General features: G+C 41.5%; 1 protein-coding gene across 13 annotated transcripts in view; it reads right to left on the bottom strand.

Annotated features, from left to right (window-relative positions):
* The window catches only part of foxp2 (forkhead box P2), a 91,794-nt gene that overhangs the window by 13,446 nt on the left and 54,993 nt on the right, over nucleotides 1-23,355 (bottom strand). For 10 of the 13 annotated variants that reach the window (XM_058417436.1, XM_058417430.1, XM_058417429.1 and 7 more), the window contains 6 exons: nucleotides 14,868-15,005; nucleotides 12,930-13,019; nucleotides 10,202-10,382; nucleotides 8,592-8,805; nucleotides 6,287-6,397; nucleotides 1,252-1,339 (listed from right to left, as the gene is read on the bottom strand). In XM_058417436.1, coding sequence (XP_058273419.1) covers nucleotides 1,252-1,339; nucleotides 6,287-6,397; nucleotides 8,592-8,805; nucleotides 10,202-10,382; nucleotides 12,930-13,019; nucleotides 14,868-15,005 — 822 coding nt within the window. Of the gene's footprint in view, nucleotides 1-1,251; nucleotides 1,340-6,286; nucleotides 6,398-8,591; nucleotides 8,806-10,201; nucleotides 10,383-12,929; nucleotides 13,020-14,867; nucleotides 15,006-23,115; nucleotides 23,159-23,355 lie in introns of all 13 variants that reach the window. The other 3 variants (XM_058417434.1, XM_058417442.1, XM_058417439.1) reach the window with 2 other exon arrangements.

Here is a 23,355-nt window from a genome sequence, read left to right as displayed (position 1 = left end):
CCTGAGCGTCTAGGCAAAGTCCTGTGGACTCAGTTAAGGCTGGACTGGAGCCAGCAGCTGCCAAGAGGTGAAGGGGTCCCACAAACAGAGTGCCAGGCGAACCCCGCCTCCATGCCTAGCTGCTTCGGCCCACTCCCTCTGAGCTCCAGTTAATGCCCTGGCCATCCGCTATCATCAATCTAGCTCACGGCGAGTGACAGAGACCAGCCCGCGACCATGCACAGCGTGCTGAACTCTGCCACGGAGCCTGTATCCTCACTCTGATCCGCGCCTCATTACCACTGACGGAGGGATAAAAAAAAGAAACAGGAAAAGGGGAGGACAAAAAAAAGCACGATGGAAAACAGCAACACTGCTGTAATTGGTCACAGTGTAAGCACGGGAGGTCGTGCATCTTTGGTCTTGTGGTGCTTTCAGAGGGGAAAAATTAAGGTGGTGGACTTTTGTCATTTTAAATATAAACAAGAATTATTCATTTGTTCCAGATTCATATAAATAGGGAGGAATTCGCGGAGCATAAAAACCTTTAAAGGTTAAGAGCAACACTTGGCAAACACTTTGGTTTAGGCCTCTAGTCACAGACTGTAAAACAAGAGGATTTCTTAATATCTGTTGTACTTAAACAAAACTCTACTTTCAATCTTTAATCAATCTATCGTGACTTTTAACTTAGACATTATTAATTACTATTAAACGAAAACCTGTTGTTTTACATCTCTCCTTATTCAGTGTCATGGGGGTGACCCATGCTTCCACTCCCATAGTGCGTTACGGCCGACGAGGATGTGAAGGCAAAGATGGTGTTTTGCTGGCAGGAGAGCTGGCCGCAGCTCTGAGTAATAACGTCCTTCAATCACTGCACTCATTATCTTGCCAGCATGACTTCTTAATAAGGTCACGCTCCACCTCCTGAAAATAGTGGCCCACTTTAGAGCTTCCGTCAGGTGCAAAGTGCATTTAATTAACACCGACCAGCCCGAGATGCGTGCATATTAATTGAACAGCATAGAAAATAGGCACAAATCCTAATTCAATTAAAAAATGCCAGTGACAAGTTTCTCTCAAGATTCACTCACAATGTCCTCTAATCAACAGCACATTATTTTTAGGTTTTGGAAAAAAACAAAGTAACAAAGGAAAAGCGCTAAAAGATGGTTTCATTGTTGTTTCAACTTGAAGAGCTTTCTTGTATTTTTGCTCAATCCTCTAGTGTATGTGGGTGTAGGTGATGGCGAAGGTTGATGAAGGTACCTGTATCTCTAGTTGCTGTACCACCTGCATTTGGACCCGGCACTGTGCTGTGCTCCTGTCGTCTAAAGCGTGCTCATTGTTAAGGTGCCTAAAACAAAAAGAAAACAGGTCAATTATGCAACAAAACCCATAACACACATTCACTATTACACTCTGGCAAAATAATGCAGGCTATAATTGTTGTTTTTTTGTGTTAGAAATGTTTTTCCCTTATGTGCTTATACCCTGCATATTTTTTCTTTCTTTCTTTCTTTTTTTTTTTTTTTTTACTAAAAAAAGGATCTCCATATCTGAGTGTTCACCATAAAAAAGTGAAAACTACAATTTACAAATTACAATAGGGGCACTGTCATCTAAATGCAGAGCAGCACTGCTTATAAGGGATGTTGGCGTACAAAAGGCATTACAGAGTGGTTTTGTCCTCTTCATTTATGGAAAACAATAAATGCAATTTAACTTGAGTAACATTTAAAAAGCGCCTCCTACGAAGGGTGCATTATTCAGCCGACGTATTAAATGTATCTACTCATCCCTTCATTAGAATAAAGGAAAAAAAAAAAAACGGCAGACTGCAAAAGCAGTCAATGACGGTTTTCCTTGATTGGATTTTGTCTGCAGGACACAAAAGAAGCTTGCCATTAAAATAGACCTTTATTCCCGGCGAACGCACGGAGGCGAAAAGGTTTTTAAAAGTGTTGTGATGTTCGGTAATGAGCCTCTATCTAAATTATCATTGGTGACAAACCCACAAAGCGCTCTTTGAGGAGACATGGTTATGAAATGCCAAAGCTGCCACTTTCTTTCCTGTAATTATAGGTTAGCTTGCAGACCCTTCAATGATCATTTACAGTACAGCCTCCAGTGCATTAGAGTGAGCTTAAATCACACCGACACACACACATACACACACACACAAAATACTATGCATTTCCTCTATTCATTCTGAGCAGGCCATTGTTTATGTGCAATATGCAAAATAACAATGTATTCATAACCCTCCCAAAACACACCAATCAAAGTGGAAGGCATATGAGAGCACAATAGCTCCACTACCTTTCAATTACAGCCATGCCTCATTTTAAATCATTTCATTTCATCATGGTCATTTCTGCTTTTGTAACTATTTCAGGTCGAATGCCCAGATATTCTCCATTATAAATCAAAAATGAGATGGCTTTAAAACAGATAGGGGCTGGGAAAGCTGGTGGCTCCCTCCAGCCCATGCCTAATTGCTGTTTCAGAATGCGCATGCAAAGGGGCATTTCATTAATCATTTAATCATGTCCCTCGCAGGGAAGAGGGGAACTAATGTTGCAAATACCCTTTTCATTTCAATGCTCATAATGCTATCTTACGCACTTGATGTATGGCGGATGTCATAAATTACAGCTGCTTCAAAAGGGCCAAGCGCCTTGCCTGCTTTCCCCTAAAGACACTTACTCCTTTCTCCTTACCATCAGCATTCTGGATTTATCTCTCTTTTTGTGTGTGTGTGTGTGTGTGCGTGTGTGTGTGTGCATGTGTGTGTTTTTAAAGTAAGGCTTTGGCACAAGGTCAATAGTTAGCAATATTACCTACAGGTTAACAAATGCAAATAAGAGAGATACATGCATATAAGAGAAAAAAAACAAAGAAATGGAGAGAAAATGTGGGTGTGCATATATGTGTGTGTATGTGAGAGAGAGAGAGAGAGACAGAGAGAGAGAGAGAGAGAGAGAGAGAGATTGGGGTTAGACGGAGTCACCAATACCTCTTAATGAGGCAGAGGCGGTGGGCTCAGTTCAAACAGAAAGGTGAGGAGAGGATGAGAGAGGCCATCTGCACAAAGACAGCTCTGAGCAAACATCTCTGGAGCTGCCTGTAATTTATGGGTCACTTTATAGGCATATTGATTTTTGTTTTGAGAGTGGGAATAAGAGCTCTGATGGCACTGGGCTCTGTGAAAAAGACTGACAGGAGCAAGCCACACTGACACTGACTGTGTTTAGCATTCTGGCCTACAGAATTACTGCAATGATACTTCTAACAATACCTCGGCTGGAGGTAATGACGATCGAATCTTAAAAACGGACGTCTACAGATAAGTAACGTACACAGCATTGTTGCCTAGTTTGGCTAAAACACTCAGGAAGCCACCTAAAAAAAAACCTAGCACACTTTATGAAAGTAGGAGTGATAGAATAACACAGTCTAAAAAATATAATAGTTTTATAGTATCATGGTATTAAACAACCATTTAAGATATTCAAAAATGTATCATGAATTCTTTGTCTGAAAGTCTTTTTGTATGTATAATAAAAACCAAATAGAAACAAAAACATTAAATCATCCCTAATTATTCATTCAAATAAGTATATTTTGGAGATTTTTTTCATAAAAGCTTTTACATTATTTATCACATTGTTGTTATACGCTGACACAGACAGAGAGAGGGAGGCTGTGAAGAAAGGTGGTGTAATGAGCCAAAAGACATATATTCTAACTAGCATGGCAGTGTGCTGCACTGCTCTGCCAAAAATAGCATTTTTTTAATGGTTTAATGGAACATGGCAATGCCGTTTTCTTCTGTTGATCTGATAGATGTTGTGATAAAGCAGCGGTAATATAGGTAGGGTGTTTACGGCAGTGGCGCGGCTTTATGCAGCCAAAGAGTTTTCAATGCAATCCCCTGTGAGAGACTACTGTATTATGGTTTAGGGGCAATCCAAAGTAAACGGGTTGCAAATTATTTGGGAAGTCAGAGCCAGACACAAAAGAAATGAGAGCCAGTGTAGTACAGGGTCACTGACGGAAATTTTTAAACGGTATTAAAATTAAGAGTGAGGTAACTGGCTAAGAGGTCATCATGACTAACCATAAAACTGTGGCACTGTTACAAGCCTGCAGCCAGGTCAGCACAGGGGCTGGAGAGGGGCAAACCTGGGTAACCGTCTTACATTGCTAATGTTACATTACGCATATGTTAGGTAATTCGGTACATTATTCTATATTAGGTAAGGTTGAGAAAAACGGTGACAGATCACTTGAAGATGAAACAGCCATTTGTAGGACATTTACTGTAAATGTCCAGTAAAAACACACTGAACTGCATCATCCGTTTTCCCTTTTGCCCTTCGCACGCATGTGGAAAAAAAAAAGAAAAAGAAAAAACCTCAATATGAGAAGTAGGGCAGCAATCTGTAGCTTATATAATAATAAACTTGCCAGCACTCGAAGAGCAGAACTTGGGTGGCATGAATTTATTATGCAGTTCTTTTAATTTGACATACTCCCCAAATAAGTTGCCCTGAATCACACCACAAGCACAAGAAGCTCTCAGAATAATGCAGTCTCTGTTGCATAAATATACATATCTTGAGGAAACACACCCAAACACACACACACACACACACACACACACAAAGTGATATTCCATTTGAATTTCAGAGCTAATGTAAGGTGCCAGGCACCTCTAGGCTACCTCTCCAGGTGAGAAACACTTAAAAGAACACTGAACAGCTATTAAATGCTGATCTTGACAAGTTTCTTAAACGCACGGTGCAAATTCTTCACCAGCAGCTACAACCCCAAGCCGCACGCCACCCCTTCAAAGGTACCACTTGATTCTGACACCTGTTTTATGTAAACCGTTTTAGGCATGTGTACCGGGATGATGCGTGCCAGTGACTGCCATCTCCTAAAACATTAAAAGCCTCTTCCTGACACAGACAATAGCTCCTCCAAAGCACAGTGACACCCGCCATCTCGATGGCTCAGATCACACTGGCTTTGTGGATGGGGTTTCAGGTGAGGCTTACTGTATTCTAGATTCTGAGTCAGGGAATGATCAGGGGAGCGTTGTGCGTATTTCGACACTACATACTTGAAACACATGCTGCTTCACACGCTGACTGTTGTGGCAATGTCCTACTATGCAACATGTCACACTGAGCGTTTTTAAAAAATATGCCTCTCTGCTTCATTTAACAGTGAATGGAGTTGATGATCATAATTTACAATGTGCGTAATATCAGGGAGAATCTAGAAGATATATATGATATAGAAGCCTGTAAGCGCTTATTTAAGCTCTGTCTGACAATCAATCAATCAACCAATCAATTAAAAAATGTAAATTAATGTAAGTTTTTAATATAGTTTCATCTCTATCTTCACTCTCTGGTGTTAACTCTCATATGTCTAATGCCTATGCCAATCTACAAAAGAAGAAGAGATGAACAATGTCCCCACTTTCAGATGCTGTTTATGTGAACAGACGTGGACATTTGTGCCTGCCATAACGCGTGCAAGATCATTATTTCACAGTTAATTAACACACCTGATTAGAATATTCAAATGAACACTTCTTCTTTCTTTTGACGTTGAGGCACTTGTCTCCGAGTGGCAATGTGATAACCTATAATCTCCGGCACGGCAAACACCTTCTCCTTTGATGGCCCTCACTAACATCCCAGCAACAAAGCAGACCAATTACAAATGAGCTAATTAACTAAATTGTTGATGGAGCATGAAGAATTCATTTCACTCCATTGGCTGCACCATGACAACACTAAATGTATCCCGTTGTGAGAGGATAACATAGCTACACAAGCTGCCATTAGCTGCTGGCATTCTCACCATACTGTCATGCTTTCCTTGCGGCTGGCGCGGGAAACTCACGGTCATTCCAAAGCTCCGGCTCTAACAGACTGACTGGTAACATTGAAAGGCAGTCAGAAGTATCACTACACAAATTTTACACTTTTCAACTGGCTGTGAAATCTTTCAGCGCCTTCAGTGCTGGTGTTAAAAACACATTCTGTCTGCATTTTGCAGTTTTTTTTTTTTTTTGAAAAAATTACTATTTTAATGAAGAGTCATTGAAGTAACTAACCACAGGAAATGTCTGTGATAATATGATTTGTGACAAACAAATGAATTTGGAAGATTAGATTCCTCCATAATATTAGGAACCTAGCATTTAACCATGATAAATAACAAATTCCAGTGTGTAGTTTTTTGCACAGAGCCAAACTTTTATATAATCAAAGATACCTACTTCAAAAACTGTCCAAAGTCCTCGCAGATGCTCTCACAGCCTGGCCATTTGCACACACCATGACCATAGAGAGAATGTGAGTGTAACGCTCCGGTATCTTCATGTAACGAGCTAAGAGGTTGAGAGACAGAGCCAGACAGAGAGAGCGAGAGAAAGAAAGAGAGAGACAGAGAGAGAGAGAGAGAGAGAGAGAGAGAGAGATTCTTTATAAGAAGCACAATAGCTGGAGGCCACTTGCACCTGTCAGGTTACAATCAGTGACAATCGGGTCAAAACAGGTCAATTCAGATTCAGAAAGGTCTGACTGGCAGCAAAGGAAGGAAAAATAATTAGAGAAAAAGCACAAATGCTGCAGCCTGTTAAGAAAAGCTCCAAAATCGGGCACACAACCTCTTCATGGGGCCACTGTCTATGTATTGATTTTTATATTGTACAACCAAGAACTAAACAAAGCATGAGATTTAGATGGGAAACTCCAGCCTTTTTGGAACCAAGGATTTTCAGATAGTGGAAAATGGCAACAATACCATGTGATACAACCTTTCTTGTCTTAACCTGTGATTTGAATTTGACTTCTGCCTAAGCTGCTGTTATAATAAATAATGTAAATTAACCAACCTTCTAACCAAGCACATTTGGACACAACCATGCTGCAGAATAATTACAAATAAATGTGCATATTTATCAGCAGGGAGAGCAAACATTTTCATTTGGATTCTTGGTGTTGATAATAAAATCATTGGGTTACACTTTTATGATTTATGATCCTATTAAGACTGTGTTGGGATGAAAAACAGGACGCTATGCTAAAAATCTCATCAGGAGACAAATTAATAGCTTAGGCGACACATTTAAGACTGCTGTAAAATTCATCAGGCGGTTACAAACACACTTCAGACATGATAAGAGCTGAGGAAGCTCTGGGCGCACAGGAAGCTCAACAGGTCTGTGTGTGTGTGGGTGTGTGTGTGTGTGAGATAGAGAGAGTGAAAGAGAGAGAGAGAGAGAGAGAGAGATGTTAGAGCATGTTAGAATGACCTCGTTGGCTATCTGACACTCAGATCTGCCGACATCGATCAGCTCCTGTTAGTAAGCAGCCAGCTTTGACAATTCTCCACGCTCAATCATTACGAGAGGCCTTGGGCCCTTAAGACATTCTGGACTATTAAAATAGTGTTTTTTTAGTGTCATTTCCCCCTATGTTTCATCTTATTTTTCAGTATTCAAGGAGAAGACTGCATCTAGAGAGATTTTTTTTTCTCTCTGAGCAGGGCTTAAGTAGCTGCTCAGATGCTATCTACTTTACCCTAATTACACAACACCTGCGCTAACAGTAAAGTCGACGGCTGGGGCTCTGCATGTCTCGCGTGGCAGCAGGAGTCTGAATAATGTATGGAGCAGGTAGGCAGAAATGCAAAATGCTGTTTCACACTGGCAGAGCAGCAAACAAAAGGACCATCACATGGATAAACAGCAAGGAAATGTCACACTTGCATCTAGTATTCTGTTTACATGACAGCCTGAGCTGCCGAGGTAATTCCAAAAGAGAAAGCGGTTGCGAAATGCTTTATGTACAGTGAGGTTTGTTTGGTGCGCGTTCCTGCGAGATGCAACTCCTTGCTTTTGATATAATTTGATAACAGTCTATATAGCAACACACAGTCCCTATGTCTCCAGGGAGCTTTTGGTTGGTTTTGACTGTTATTATTGCGCATGCTTTAATAAAGTATTGATGAGCAAATAAACAAGATAATATTATGCTCTTCCTTTAAGAATAAATTCTCTCTCTTGTTCTAAATGGGGACAAATACTACAGCACTTTTTTCATTTTGTTTTCAGACGATGTGTTACATGAAAAGGAGCGTAAGCAGACGCCTGTGGCTTGTGTTTGGGTGCACGTGTTGCGTTTGTACATGCATTAGATGCTCTGTTTATGTATGTATGCCCAGAAGGAAGCTGTAAGAAAACTGTATGTAGGCTTGAAAGCATGAACCCATATGCAGCAGGCAATATGAAATATCATATAAGGACACTTGAAGAGGTTTTCCCTATATATGATGCGATCTTGATATCTTAGCAGAATACAGCAGCAAATCTATAAAAATCTGTTTTATAACCAATAAAAGGAAAGGAATAATGCAACTGATAAAAGTAGGTTTAAGGTAAGATTGTAATTATATATTTGTGTTTACAAGTGATGAAACTGAAAAGTATACAGAATTCCTTGCTAAAAGGCTTATCACCTGATTAACCAACTCTGCATGTATGCATGTGTGTGATCCTGTGTTTATATGCGTGGAGGTACCTCTCTCTGCGACTGTTGATGGCTGGGGACTGGCCGTTGGAGATGGGGTGATGGGTGATTGGCGGAGAAGCTTTGGAGGTGGTAGAGGAGGTAGTGGAGGAAGAGTTGGTGGTGCTGAGGTCTAGGCCGCTGTGTTTCAGGCCATTATCCTCCATGGTGTGGCCACTGGTCACGTCCTTCCACAACTGCTGGAGCTCGGCCGGGCTCAGGCCTGCTGTAACACACACATATATACAATCAAGCTCAGTCAAGTCCGTCTGACTACATACTACTGCTTCCTAACAAGAAACGGGTTGGCAGAAGTGGAGCCGGATGTAAAGAATGTAAAGTATCCAGACCAACATTTAAGCTTGTAACTAAGGCTTAAAAGCAGTCTGGCTTTAACATGTACAGCAGCCAGCTTCTCACTGTAGACAGCAAGAGACAAGACTGATATAAACCACATATCTTGGTTATAAGCCAAGATAAAGCCTTATGTTTCATTTTTATTTGTCTTCTCGCTGACAGGTTAAAAACAAAACGTTAAAAATCTTATTTTTATAACCATGTTATCATTTTTGCTGTGTGCGTTATACTCTGTTAGCATCACCACTGTCTACAGCATGACTACGCTATCTTTTTTACTCTCAGTTATGATTATTATATTTGCTGTCTACATTACGTTTTGTTATCTTGTCTGCTGTCTTTCTTATGTGTACCAGTTTGTTAGATCACAAAACATGCTAATTGCTGACTGTTCATCTTTCACTCTAATTATTCAATCTGGTTTGATGGTGTCATTCAACCATCTAATCTAACCATCTAAGCCCAAAACAGATATAAGCAAGACTGACATAAGCAGAATATTAGAAAAAGTGCACCTGTACTGTCCTTCTGAGTCACACGCTCTTCATCCATACTTTCCAAGTCTCCCCTGTGGCTTTTAAGCATTTGAAGATAGACAGGAAAAAGATCCACTTGCACCTTCATCTCTTTGCTCTGAATGCAAAATCCAAAAGTGCTCGACTGCCAGCGGTGTGGAACTCATCTAGCCACGATTATAGCCTCACAAACAAGCTTCTGTCTGCAAAGTCATATCATCATGTAATCCCTCAGCTGAGACAACAACAGTCCTACGCCACAACGTTCCAACCAGTCTGCACTTAAGACCCGTTTGCCACTGTTGTTATCTACTAATGCGGCACCCGGTGCTCGTTCCAGCCAAAGCAAATGGCAGCTCTTCATTTTCTGGGCTCGCAGTGCGAGGCAGTAAACAACAACAACAATAACAACACCAAGCGGCGAGGGAGGTGGGGAGAGAGAAAGAGAGAGAGAGAGAAAAAGAGAGAGAGAGAGAGAGAGAGAGAGAGAGAAAGAGAGACAGAGCGAGAACCACAAGCATGCAAACACAGGCAACAGCCCTGAAAAAGAAGACAAAGACAGCGAGAAAAGCAGACAGAAGAAAAGAGGTGAGGAAAGAGCAACAGACAGATAGCAAGAGATCAACAAGAAAGAGAAAACATAAGGAGAGACAGGGAGCGAGAGCAGAAGGCTCAGACAGAAGGAAGCGAGAGCCGTGCACAGACAGCCAGAGCATGTGAGTGTGAGTCACATGATGGTGGTGGGTTTACCTGGCGGGAGAGTCTGCGCAGGGAGGGCGCTCTGTCCTGGGCCTGGGGGCAAAGAAAGCAGGCCCTGCCGTTGCATGCTGAGCAAATGCTGCTGCTGCTGGAGCTGCTGCATCTGCAGGAGCTGCTGCTGAAAGACCAGCTGCTGTGCCGCTAACTGCTGCTGATGCTGCTGCTGCTGTTGCTATAGTGAGAGTGTGATACACACAGCACACACACACACATACACACACAAATCACACACATTAACAAGCAAGTGGGAGCTCAACATACATATGACTCTACTGCTCTTCCGCTTCTTTTCATCCCTCTCTTTCCCTCCTCCTCCTCATGATCTCTCTCTCTCTCTCTTCTCTACCTCTCTCTGGGGTGCTAGAAGGATTGAAGAGTGTATGGTATGATTGAGGGTGGGGCAAGGGGTAAATCCCCTCCCTCCCTTTGCTGATAGTTAATTATCTTGCATTTCAAATGGTCTATTAGTGCTTATGAGAGAGAGAGAATGAAAGAGCGAGAGAGAGAGAGAGAGAGAGAGAGAGAGAGAGACAGCCAGCCCACAGCTCCCCCTCCCTCTGCCTTGTTTACTGCCAGCTTAGGCTGCTTCTTACATAAGGCAGAGCAAAACAACAACAACATCCAAAACAACAACAAGCAACATCAGAAAAACAGGGCAGCTTACTGTGAGCAAAGCACAGGCACACTCATTTTCTACTGCCCAAAATCAGAAATCCATGATTAAAGGAATACAACATTTTCAAGCTTAATTTATATTCACTAAATCAATAGTGTATGGGTGATTACAAGAATTTTGATGTTTCCCTGTACTGAGACTAGCACAGTAAACATGTTTGTTCGATACACAGTTAGAATGGAAGCCTAAGGGTGGTTGCTGTCAATAAATGTGGATTCAACGCTACGACTGTCTCGGAATCACACAGATATGAGAGAAAGTATAATCAAAGCTGTTGCTATGCAGTTTTAGCCAACTTTCCTACACTGGACATATGCAATATTCCTTAGTCTAGAGGTCTCGTGGTAATGACGCATGTTCAGACAAAACCTGTGGTGGTTATGAATTCTTCCCTCTGAAAAAGGTGTCATTTTGGAATTAGACAAATGCTGTATGTTTGACAAGGTAGTACGTTGGTGTAGAGGTGCAGTTCCTGGGCTCCAGATCTAGCACTACCCTCACTAGCACTTAGAGATAAAGCACTTAGAGAAGATGAATAAATAAATGAATGTATGTTTGACTGAACAAAGTGTTATATGTTTGTTGCATGCGACTGCCCTTAGGCTTCCACTTTAAAGGAAATTGAAGCGAGTTTTTCATTTACATGTAGCAGATCATGTCTGTGTTAAGTCTTATGCTACAGATAGGATTAGGCAGAGATTGAGCCGAAATACACCAGTATTTTTCTTTAAAAGCAGAAAGAGTTTAACTTGAAAAAGCACATAAGTGAGAGTGAAAAGCTTACATATAATTTTATACTGCATATCATGTGACTGACACTTCTGAAATGTGTTTGTATTAAAGTCTTGTATCTGTCAAAGTCCTACCATTCTATGGTATTTATATGCCCTATGAACTGAATTCATTACCAGGATTTAGGCGGCAGTTTTAAAAATGTCTGAGCTTTGGTTCTCAGTGGACTCTGCGTATGGTCTCCAGAGGTCTATTAGTAAACTAGGATCTCTAGCAAAGGGCTTCCACAGACACTCTGAAGGCTTCAGCACTTACTCTCTTCTCTTGTCAGAATACATTACAACCTGGTACTCAAGTCTGAGGAAGAAAACTTCCCATTTTTGCCTGGAATTACAAGAGCGAGCAGAGTAGAGCAGGCCCCGGAGGAGCTCTTCAACACATCACACTTCAGCCTTAGACACGTTCTCGGCTGTGGAAGACCTTCCTGTTTTAGTTTACGGTGGGGGGGGCATAGAGAAAGCACAACTTGTGATGCGCTCACTGGAAAACAGGCTGCATAATGGAGCGAGCCGTGTGGATTGGCCTCTGTGTCTCGAGAGAAATAAGGGAGCAATTTCTATTCCATATTTGATGGTGGAGGCCTGAAGAAATTCTATTCACAAATCCAAACAGAAACAAAGCCTTCGGGAGGTCATGCCTGCTTCCTCTCGGCTCTGCATAATGGGACACGGGAAGAAAGAGATGAAGAGACAGGGTGTGTGTGTCTGTGTGTGGGATCTGCCATATACCTGATCAATTTAACCGCTTCAACACATTCTGTTTGGATTTGGGCCCCCCACGTGCTGTGTTTTGTTTTTGATGCCTGTCGCCCCGTGTGTCTCTCTCTCCCCCTTTTTCCCTCTCTGTCTGTAAACTGACTGTCAGCGTGATTTATGAGCGTGTTGTGGACGAACTTTTCAGCTCGTCGGCCCGGACCGGCAGCGTTGCTTCATTAATCAGCGGACCCTGTGTACGTCTGTCCCATCCTGCGTGCTACACTGGGCCTTTAACAGCACTCTCGCTTTGCATCCTCTAGCAGCCTGACACCTGCCAAAGCCTGCGTCTGTCTGCCTGCCATACTACACTGTCAGCACAGAGCTCTCCTAGCAGCCATTAGAAGTTTCCTTTAATGTAAAAGCAAGACTCCTCCCAGAGTCTTTGCACCGAGTCAGCAGAACCAGCTTTAATGCTGAGACTGACTGTAGTGCAACTTCCTGCTGTCACTGAAGTCACAAAAATCTGTGTGTGTGTGTGTGTGTCATTATGCTGTACCTCTTTTGCCTGTTTGCTGGGGTGCTGTTGCTGCAAAAGCTGGAGGTGAAGCTGCTCCTGCTGCTTCTTGTAGAACTCCTGCAAGTGTTGCTGTGGATAAACAGGCACATACTGAGTGAAAACACTCCAGCGGCTCCTCTAAGCTATAAAACGGCAGCACTAATAACAGAGGCTTGGACAGCGGTCTAATCAGCGCATATCCAACGGAATTGACAGTGCAGTTTGCAAAAATCTTTTGGGGGCTTTAGCTTTTATTACCACAAACATAAAACTTTTTACCAGACATCTGAAATACAAGTAGATAAACAAATCCGCAGCCCGTCCCGCATAAATACCCTGATCGAATGCTCCAGCAGTTCTCCATATGGGCCTTAAATGCTCCTGCATGATATTCCAGCAGGAACAATTCATCACATGCACTATATATTTTTGCTCTGATACCCTGACAGGCAGTGAAATGCTGAGGAGCACTCTGAGGAGAAGATTCATCACTGTGAATTAATGCATTTAACACACTTCTACTCAGTGCCATGAAGAGCAAATGTGTTCAATGTGGACTACATCTCTTTCAGATGAAACAGCACCAAGCCACTCGGGGCTCTTAATGAAGATTTTATTAAGAGCAAAGATAAGGAAGCGAGGTCTTTCCAGCACAATAAGGAGAACTTTAAAGGAGGTCTAAATTTGAGTGTCAAGTTCTACATAGCCTGGTGAGTGAAGCCAGGGCATACTGAGGTCTCTCCTGTCAGCCTCACTTATGTCTTTACTGCATCAGTCCTTGAAAGATGTCCCTACTGAAAACACCTAATTATACGCCTGTCCATTATTGTTTCCCTCATCTATTGTCAAGAATAGGAGCATTGGAGGAAGGGTGCATATAAGTATGTATGTCTAAACCTAGTGACGGCTGATATCGGTTTGACAATGCAATAATGTCAGAGTATGCTTTACTGAGAGGAACTGTAAAAGTGTTGATAGTTACACAACACTGATCGACTTCAGTGCTATCTGCAGTAACAAGCAACTAGACATGTTCTTAAATTTCTAACTCGAATTTTCTTTCCTAGCCTAATCAAATGCTTTCCATCCCAATAAATGTTTTTTACTTCAATACTAGCAAAAAAATACATATTACAGTACGTATCATGAAAATATTCTAAAACTTCATAATATTTTTTTCGAAATATTGTCCATTCCTATGTTGTTGTTTTTTTAAAAAGAATAATAATGAACTTATTCTTGTACATAAATATTAGTGATGCTTTTTTGGGGTAATTCTGTAGCGGAGCACAATAAATTGATTAGTCAATATTTAAAATAAATAGTCTTGACAAGTACAAAGAATTACTTAGCTTTGCTGCATAGCTCCAATTTAATAACAGAAAACCAACATTTCCCATTTTAGACAAAGTGGCAAAACATTGGCAGCCAATTTAATTCATTTACGATTCAAATGCATTTGAATATTAAAGAGCCTATAATTTTACACTGGCTCACAGAGTGAACATTAGCCGGAGTGCCATGGTGCCTGTTCATATTGCATAAACGGCAGTCAAAAACTGTGTTGCTTTTGAAAGCCAAAAAAAATCCTCCCAAATATATATTAAAAAAAAAACCCAAATGAAGAATAATATTTTATGGACTTTAAGCAAATAAAAATGCATCTGAAACTTTACTCCCAAATTACACACTATGTGAGTTATAGACAATTAGGCTGAATGGCTTCTTACTGACTATATACACTCCTTACATAGAATATGACAAAAATTCGCATTTTAATATTAATAATGCAAAATAACTTTGAAGTAGTATTTTAGTAATTAGGTGGTAACAAATTCAATGATCTAACTAGTGTAACTAGTAGTTTTTGGTTGTTCTCTCTCTGTGTGTTTGAGTGTGTGTGTGTGTGTGTGTGTGTATGCAAGCGCAGGTGTGTACCTGCTGCAGCATGACTGCCTGCTGTTGCTGTAGAAGCGCCTGGAGCTGCTGAGGCGAGAGGACCTGCTGCTGGAGGATCTGCTGCATCTGCTGGGGAGTGATGACCTGTGGACTCATCATGGCCACTGACACTGGCACCTACACAAAGAGAGGAAAAGAAAGTGATCAGTGCTATCCCTGTTCATGATCACTATTATATATGAAGCACATATCTGTCTCTTTTAGCTTGAGTTCCGTCAATGAGAAAAGCACAAGCATTTCTATACATCAAATAGATATAGATATATATTTTTATATAGATTAATCACATGAAAATAAGACTCGGCTCAGTGCACTGATCTGAGAGATCCTTAGGCACTTTAGTTATACAAGTATAAATGCATCACACTGTTGACTACATAAACTGCCCTTAAAGTACCATAGTGCATAAAAGCAGAGGTTGGCACCTTTATCTAAAATAAAAATGAAGACAAAACAGATTGTTAATATGGCAATACACCTGCAAATCAGCAACAACAGGGGTGGTCAATTATTATGATACGGTGACCAAATCTCCTGCTTCTTCTGTTTACAAGATGAGTTAAATTTCCATATACATTTTACACTGAAAATGTTTTAAGTTTCAAGCATCCAGGTGCATAATTCTTCTTCCAGACACTGTTTGAATCGTTTGAATAATTTAGAAACTAGCTGTCAAACTGTGCAGAAAACATAATTCTGTAAAAAATATTGCATCCAGACAGCAGTGCTTTCAGAAACAAACAGATCAATGGAGCAAGCTGAGTCAACTTTTTTTAAAATGTAAAACTCAAAAAGCAAGGCAAAATTATTAACCGGGGAATACAACGGCTGTGCGTGTTAATTCATGTCAGTTCATTTTTCTGTGGATAAAACACAAATACTGAACACAAACAACAAAATTGCTTGCATTACTATTAGCATTATATACTTAATAGTATAACGCTCAAGGCTGCTTTATGTGAGTTAAAAACACGGTGTGTGTGAGTGTTGGTCAGTTAGAGGAGTGAGTGGTGGACCATGGGCTATGAGCGTGGTGCGTGGTGTGTCGAGGGCTGTAGAGACACGGGTGCTCCTCACGACGGCTAATCAAGCTGCTTGATTGCTTTCCATACATCCGAGCTCTCGGGGCCTTGACACGTCCTTGTTTTGCTCTCCTCGCTCGCCCTGGCTCAGGTTCCCCTCTTTGATTAGCAGAGACATTTGCATGGTCACTACACATTTTTCATTTTAGAAGTCATTATGCATTAGCGCTCCTGATCGCCCAGCTTGACTAATCCTGATGAACTGAGTCGCAGAGATGAAGGTCACACTCTATCCTCACTGCACATTCATATTCATATTCAAACAAATCCAAGCACCATTCTTCATTAGACTGGCCCCAAAACTCAACAAGCTCTGCCATGGAGGAGTTGAAACACACACACACACACACACACACACTCTACACAATATCACCCGCACTAACACTCTTGGGGATGTGTAAGTGATAGGAGAGAAAGAAAAAAAAGAAGAAGAAGAAGAAGAAGAAAAAACAATGAATAAAGCAACAAAGTCACAAATTAAACAGCTGCATGTAATTATGCAAATGTATGCTTACACCTTCAATGTTATTAAACCTTAAGACACATTTGTGAAGTGTAATTACCCCCAGGTTCAACTGGGGTTCTGCGTCGGACTAAACGACAATACAAAGACCAAAGCATAGAAGCGCGGGAGATGTTCTCATTACGCTCATTATTTGTCTATTTAAATGAGCTTTTGCTGAACAACAAAAGAACCCTCAGTGCTTCTACAGTCCACTGAATGCAATAAACATGTAAATTTCACAACAATGAGGTATTAGTTTATTTATCTATCCAGTCCGATTATGTGCAGTAAAACAGGCGGCGAGTGGAAAAACGTGATTCTTAATCATTTCAGAGGCACTGAGCAAGAAGCCCACCCTCACAAAGGGAGAGAGAAAACAGCAAACAAATGAAGTCAGGAAGCGCCTTTCAGCCTTTCATTAGCTTTTTAGTGGAAAGATGGATGATAATCATCTTCATTTCATCGCTCTTCCAAACAAAAAGAGGCGAGAGGAAAAAGGCAAAGTGGAAGGCCCCGACCCATTCACTGGGAGCCCTGCACAATGCTAATTCCTGCATTTAACGGCGTGCTTTTCTGCCTGACGTATCAGAGCTTGAAAGATGAAAGCAGATAAGTAATTGCTCTCCTGGTTCTTATTCTTCACTGACAACCCATAAATTTAATTTTACACACACGTTCATTTACATTTTCGAGTATATGACATGATAATTGGTGGAATATAACACCTCCATTCTGCTGGATACTGCACCGGGGGATGATTGACAAGTCGGGTGAATTGAAAGGAACAGAGGCTGAATTGCCTCTCCTGGAAATGATTTTGCAGAGAAGGGACGAAATTAATGAGCATTTACAGGAGGGGTCGTGCGGTAAACATGCACACACAATAGGCAGCTCTCTCGCACGGATGCCACACCAAAAACACAGCCATGATGGCGAAGAACAAACCCCCCAGTGCAGCGGCCAAAAATCTATTACCACACACACTCGTGACCAAATGGGATTCTTAAAGAATCTTCTGAAATCAGTCCCACTTGAGACATTAACTGGGAACACTGATTAGAGTGTGTTTTCATTGGGAACATAATAAAGGCCAGGATCCAGACGCAGGTTTGCTTTACTTTCTATTTGGACTTGCAGCCTTTCAGAACTGCTATTGACATAAATGTGATTAAAATAAAAATTAAGATGGATTAGATTATATTACCTGAAAAAAGAATAAATAATATAAAAAATGATTATCATTGACCTGCTCCTAGCAAATTGGCAAATCCAAATTGGAGAGTGATGACAAAGCAACACTAGCCTTCTTAAAGAAGGACATTACAAAGCTCTGCTTAATTCTTGTTCTTCTCATGAGCAGCAGACCCGGAAAGGAAAGCGTTATTGTGGCTGTGGATTAGAAGATACTTATAGCAACCTTACAGCATGAGCTGCTAAAGTTAGCTGAAGAGATTATTGTTATATTGTTAAAAAAATACACTTTAAAATGATGAAAACCAGACAGACCTCAATGTTTCAAATCATAAATGTGCTTTATAACACTGAGCAGTTTGGGTTCTCTTTTCATGGACTGTGTGGTCTTTATAAAGATTTAATAATAAGAGAAAAGTGCAAAAGCCACCATGAATTTTCTGAGCAATCCGAAATTAGCTCTGTCAAAGTGCTATGATACAAAAAGGAACCAACTTGAGGTGAAACTCGAAGAAACTCTCAGAAAAATCTCCAAGGTCTACATGTAATATTTTCTCTATTCTGTATACAGGTGAGAATAAGGCACAATCCCTGAGCCTCTTATTAAGAGCTGGGAAGTGCTTTACACATTCCAAAGCACTGTTCACTTCCCTCCAGCTAGTCTGACAAAGTGCTATTAGCACTGCTTGTTTATCCCCATTACAACAGCCTGGAGTGCTGTGTTTTCGATTATCACCAGCCCAGATACACAGGCAGGTTTAGAGCAGAAACAGTTAGCAGGAGCCAATTCAATACACCATTTCTGCACCGCTGATAGGCTACGTAAAGGAAGGCTCATATTAGATGTGTGGAAAAAGGCAGACTGGCTGCTGAATAGGGTGAATAATGTGGCCACTTCAAAGGTTGGAATGATGGCGGTGCTTGCTACAGATACTGTTAAGATAAACAAAATGAGAAATGGAGGGGCAGGTGGTGGTAATTACTTCAGCTGCTTGGCAGTGAGAGGTGCTGTGTTAATTAAGGTGTAAAGCTCAGTTTGATCAGAGCACGAGGGCAGAGATAGAGTGGAAGGGGGAGAGTGTGATTCCACAGAATGGGTCCCACTACAGTTCATCTCATCCGAAGACTCCTGGGGCATGAGGTCTTAAAGTCCTGACTTCCCATAAATAACTTCTGCAGACTTGACACTGCTACTTTACACCAATTATTAGCTACTGATGTTAAACAAGGAGGGGCAGTGGCCAACATGCATAGCCAGGAACACACATAATCACATACCCTTATGAAGATTCTCAGTTAGTTTCACAATCACACACACACACAGAGGGAGAGAGAGAGAGAGAGAAAGAAAGGTCGTTTGGATTAGGGGATCAATGCGAGTGATCCTAACTACCAGAGTTAAGTAGATTACAGGAATGATTTCCCAAATCAATTTATTTTGCAGTTCAGCAACACAGATGGGAAGTAATGCATTTAAAGCGATGATAACATGGATGTAGCGCTCTGTTAGCAGCGCCAGAGGGGTAATGGTGATACAATAGACCCTCCACGCAGATTTATCTCCATGAAGATAATCATGCATTCATTTCCATCAATACAGGGAAGTATCAGTACAGATGTGTACTACAGATGGAAGCTTCTGTGCTGAGCCTGTCGGTGCTTTCCAGGAAACTGTAATGAGTCTTAAAAACCTTGGAAGAAGGCAGAGATAAAGAACTGAAGAAAGACCTTTCAAATATGAATGAACCCCAGCCAGCTGAACAAGTGCTCTTGATCTTGAGCCACGGAAGATGAAGCAAGGTCTGAGCATGCTTGTGAGTTCTTATACGATTTTTTTATGGACTTTAAATTTTGATTTTTAGAAACTCATGTCTACACTACCACAATTAAAGAGGTGTACTGTGTGGCATTTCATGAGGAAATCTGCTTCTCTAGTCTTTTAAATCTTATGGAAATCTTCTCTCTCTCTCACTCTCTCTCTCTCTCTCTCTCTCTCTCTCTCTCTGATGTCACAGGTAATAGGGAGCCCATCGAATCCAACACCTCATCAAATGACATGCAGTAAATTACATGAGCTTCAAGCAGCTAGGCGAATTTCTGTTCATCATTTGGAAAGACTTCTCTTCACCAGGCTACACATATCAGATCTGCCAGTTAGGATCCAATTAACACCCTGGCCAGAGTAATCAGATTGCATGTGTAAAGGCTGCTAGAACTCGTTTATTGCTCCCATGAATCTTCTGTCAGAAGGTAAATTTGTTGCTACTACATCAAAGCGTGCACACTGTGGCACACTTTTTTTCCCTTCCTCTCCCTACATCTAGCCGTAGGGTTATACTCCAACTTCTTTTGCATCACAATGACAAACTCTGCACGCTGTCCTCTGCAATTTATCCAGGCAGAAAAAAAACCTTGTTTTCTAGTTAAAAAAGCAATAACTGCTGGTGTCCAGGAGAAATATGCACACACATACTTGTAACCCTCCAAAGTTCCTCATGCATGTCTTTTCTTTCCATAAGAATAGCCGTTTCTACATAGCTACGTTTCTCCTTTTGGACCCACCAGGGGAAGCGGAGTTAATAATAAATGTTAATGTGGGAACATATGTCTCTGTATAAATTCAGCTGTCTTTTCGCATGGTTCCAGATGGAGGGCTAAGTAGATGAACATGGCACAGGAATGCGGTGCTTTGATGAGATGTGTGTGGTGGTGACCTTTAAAATGGCGACACCCTGAAGATGGCCCAGTGCTCACAGCGTGATTGGGTGGGATATCTTGAAATCCTGGGCTCTCCTCTCATCCAGAAAACTGTGCCAGCTCTCTCAGCCTCCATCTAGGCCAATGCATAGGAAGGAAGCCAGGCAGAAAGTTGAGAGCGTGCACAGAGAGTAGGTTTTGAAAAGTTGCATTTGCTTATAGACTTCAGGCCTTGAGTTAACGAAAGGTCAAGACATCCAGAGGCGATTCCTTTCGTCCATAGAAACGTGAACTGTTGCTGGTTTGTGGCTGTTTGCGCTGTGCTAGAGGCATGGCTATGAGCGCAGAGGCTCAAAGTGCTTTTGTTCGCTCTTTCATTGTATGCCTCCATCTCGTTAATGCCTGTCCAGCAGCCTGGGCAGCACTCAAAAGGCCTGCTGTGACCACAGGCCAGGGGTTAGCTCTCCCTCTTCATTCACCGTTCTGACATCCAGGAGGATATGCTCCATCACACATCCCCCAAACACACACACACACACATTGGTACAGAGTGCTATGCGAGTGTTTGCTCAGTATGTGACTCCTTGCCATTCGTATTCAGAGCACCTTACATGTGTCAGTTTCAGGTTCTGGCAGATGCTCCCACTCTGTTAAATGCCCATTCCGCCCACCAGGATGAGACGATTATATGGCCTCCGTGCATCTGCGGGGAAGCGGCGAGCAAACAAACAAACCTACACGCAGATTAGACATATGCAGGCCGACAACTGAGCTGATCTGGAGGGAAGGGATGGGGACAATTCTCAGGCACACGGGTTCCCTGTAATCCATCTTGCCTTTCATCCTCGCCACTCCTTTATTTGTGTTTTAAATGTCAGTGTATAAAATGCGGAGGAGATATTGCCATGCAGTGGGAGAGCTGCAGAGACGCGAGAGAGCTGTTGTATGCCTTGGGAAATCCTTGTAAGCAGTGTGGCAACGGCACAGGGATTTACGGGAGAGAAATAGGTGTTTATTGAGTGCTCCCGTGGGCTTACTGGGTAATAATAGACCTGTCACATTACGCAAATGTGGAAAAGCAGGTTGTGTGCACGTCAACAGCCTCAAATGCAAGAGCAGCTAGAATTAGTCAAAGAGCCTTTAGACACTAATACGAGTAATTAAAACTGCACACTGCAGCACTTAGATGCTAACGTGGTAAATAATTTATATGACGTGATATATGGACGGTTTTCCTTCCTCCTGAGAAAAAAGCGGTGGGATTTGTCAGTGTCGTGTGTAAGCAGGCTTTTGCTTACTTAATGAAAGGCTGTTCAAGCCATTTACTTGCATGCTGCAAAGCAAGTGGTGGCTCTTACGTGAGTATTTACAACATTACTGTCTAAAACAGGCAACGCTCAGTGAGCTGAAAACAATGAAAGGAACATAAAAACCGACATGGAGACCAGATGCTAATTTAAAAGTTTACCTTTCACAATGTTTTTGGTCGTTAGAAGGTGTTAATAAAGAGTGGTCCAACAGCACTGATTAAATACAGCTTGTAGACATGACTCAACAAGCCCCCGATTCATATTGATTCATATGGATAACATGAGGCAAGGAAGGAATAAGCAAATGTAAATATTCAATATTTACTATCCTCTGGTGTTATTAGAGTCAGAGCCTCTGTCCTGGCCCAACAGTTGTCACAGACTTTCCTCAGCCAATATCACTCTGCCTCATCTAAGTATTGTGTTGTACGAGTGGTAATTTGCAGTCACACAGTGTGCCTGGAATCCATTCTCTAAGTATACACAGAGCTGGGGAAATTCAATAGGCTGAGCATATTCAATACCTGCTAGACTTTTGTTTTACAACTAATGTCGGTGCTCTGGGGGGAAAAAAATACAGCAAGTTATGAATTCTCTAATGCAAAATGCATATTTGTACTGATAAGTCTGAGTGTATTAACATTCAGAATACAACTGATTTGACTGATTCTGGTGAGAGACATGATGGCACCCCATTGGAAGGCTTATCTCTCGCCACCACATAATTAGACAGACTGGGGTGTGACTCCAATTGAAGGTGTCGCCATTGTTATACTTGGTGAAAATATTAACAATGAGGGTTAACTGCAATTTTTTCCTTTTATTTAATTAAATGTACAGAGTACTAATGAGGTAAACCACTAATCCCTGATAGCACTTATTAGCAGCGAAGAGAGCATACGCTCTCACACTTCGGTTTGAACCTAAAAATACAGAGCTCGGCAGATGTCAAGTGCTTACATAATGTTAAGAAGGAAATGAAGGCTGCATTTGTATCGTACTGATGTGAGAGAAATGGCCTAATATGTTCTCTGACAGCAATGAAGTAAACAGCTCTGGTGGGAGGGAATGCACTGTGCACAACGCTAGCATATGACCTTTACCAAATCACTGACAACAGAAATAGAGCGCAACTGAAATCAATATGGCAAATTATCTTGGAGGAGTTCAAATGGCAGCTAGTTAGAATACACTACATTATAGGAAAGTCTGCAGCTGGCTGTCTTTCATATAAGGATTTTTTTTTTCTGCAAGTAAATAGTCTGTTGGTTTTATGTAAGGGATGGGTTATCCTGGAAAGCATGCATATTAATGTAATCATGCCCAACTGCAAATAACACACTGTGTTTGTGACATGCATAATGCCAGAATGAACATTATTATTCATTCTTTGTTAGCAAGTAAATTTGCTGACTGCCTTCTCCACTCAGTGCTATACTCACATAGTAGGACAAGCCTGAGGTGAAATCCTCCATCTCACAAAACCTGACAGAAGCAGAAAGTTCACTATAGAAATGTGTGTGTGTGTGTGTGTGTACTGATGTGTCTGTTTGTCTCTTTGTGTGTGTGTGTGTGTGTGCACACTCCTGTGTCTGTTTGTCTGTGTGTGTGTGTGTGTGTGTGTTTCCTCACAGAACGGCAGCCCTGACAGGTTTAGAATTTCAGTGACAAGTCCAGAATTA

This window comes from Hemibagrus wyckioides, linkage group LG19 (assembly GCF_019097595.1).
Source record: "Hemibagrus wyckioides isolate EC202008001 linkage group LG19, SWU_Hwy_1.0, whole genome shotgun sequence".
Classification (NCBI taxonomy): domain Eukaryota; kingdom Metazoa; phylum Chordata; class Actinopteri; order Siluriformes; family Bagridae; genus Hemibagrus; species Hemibagrus wyckioides.
This window is presented reverse-complemented; position numbering and strand designations above follow the sequence as displayed.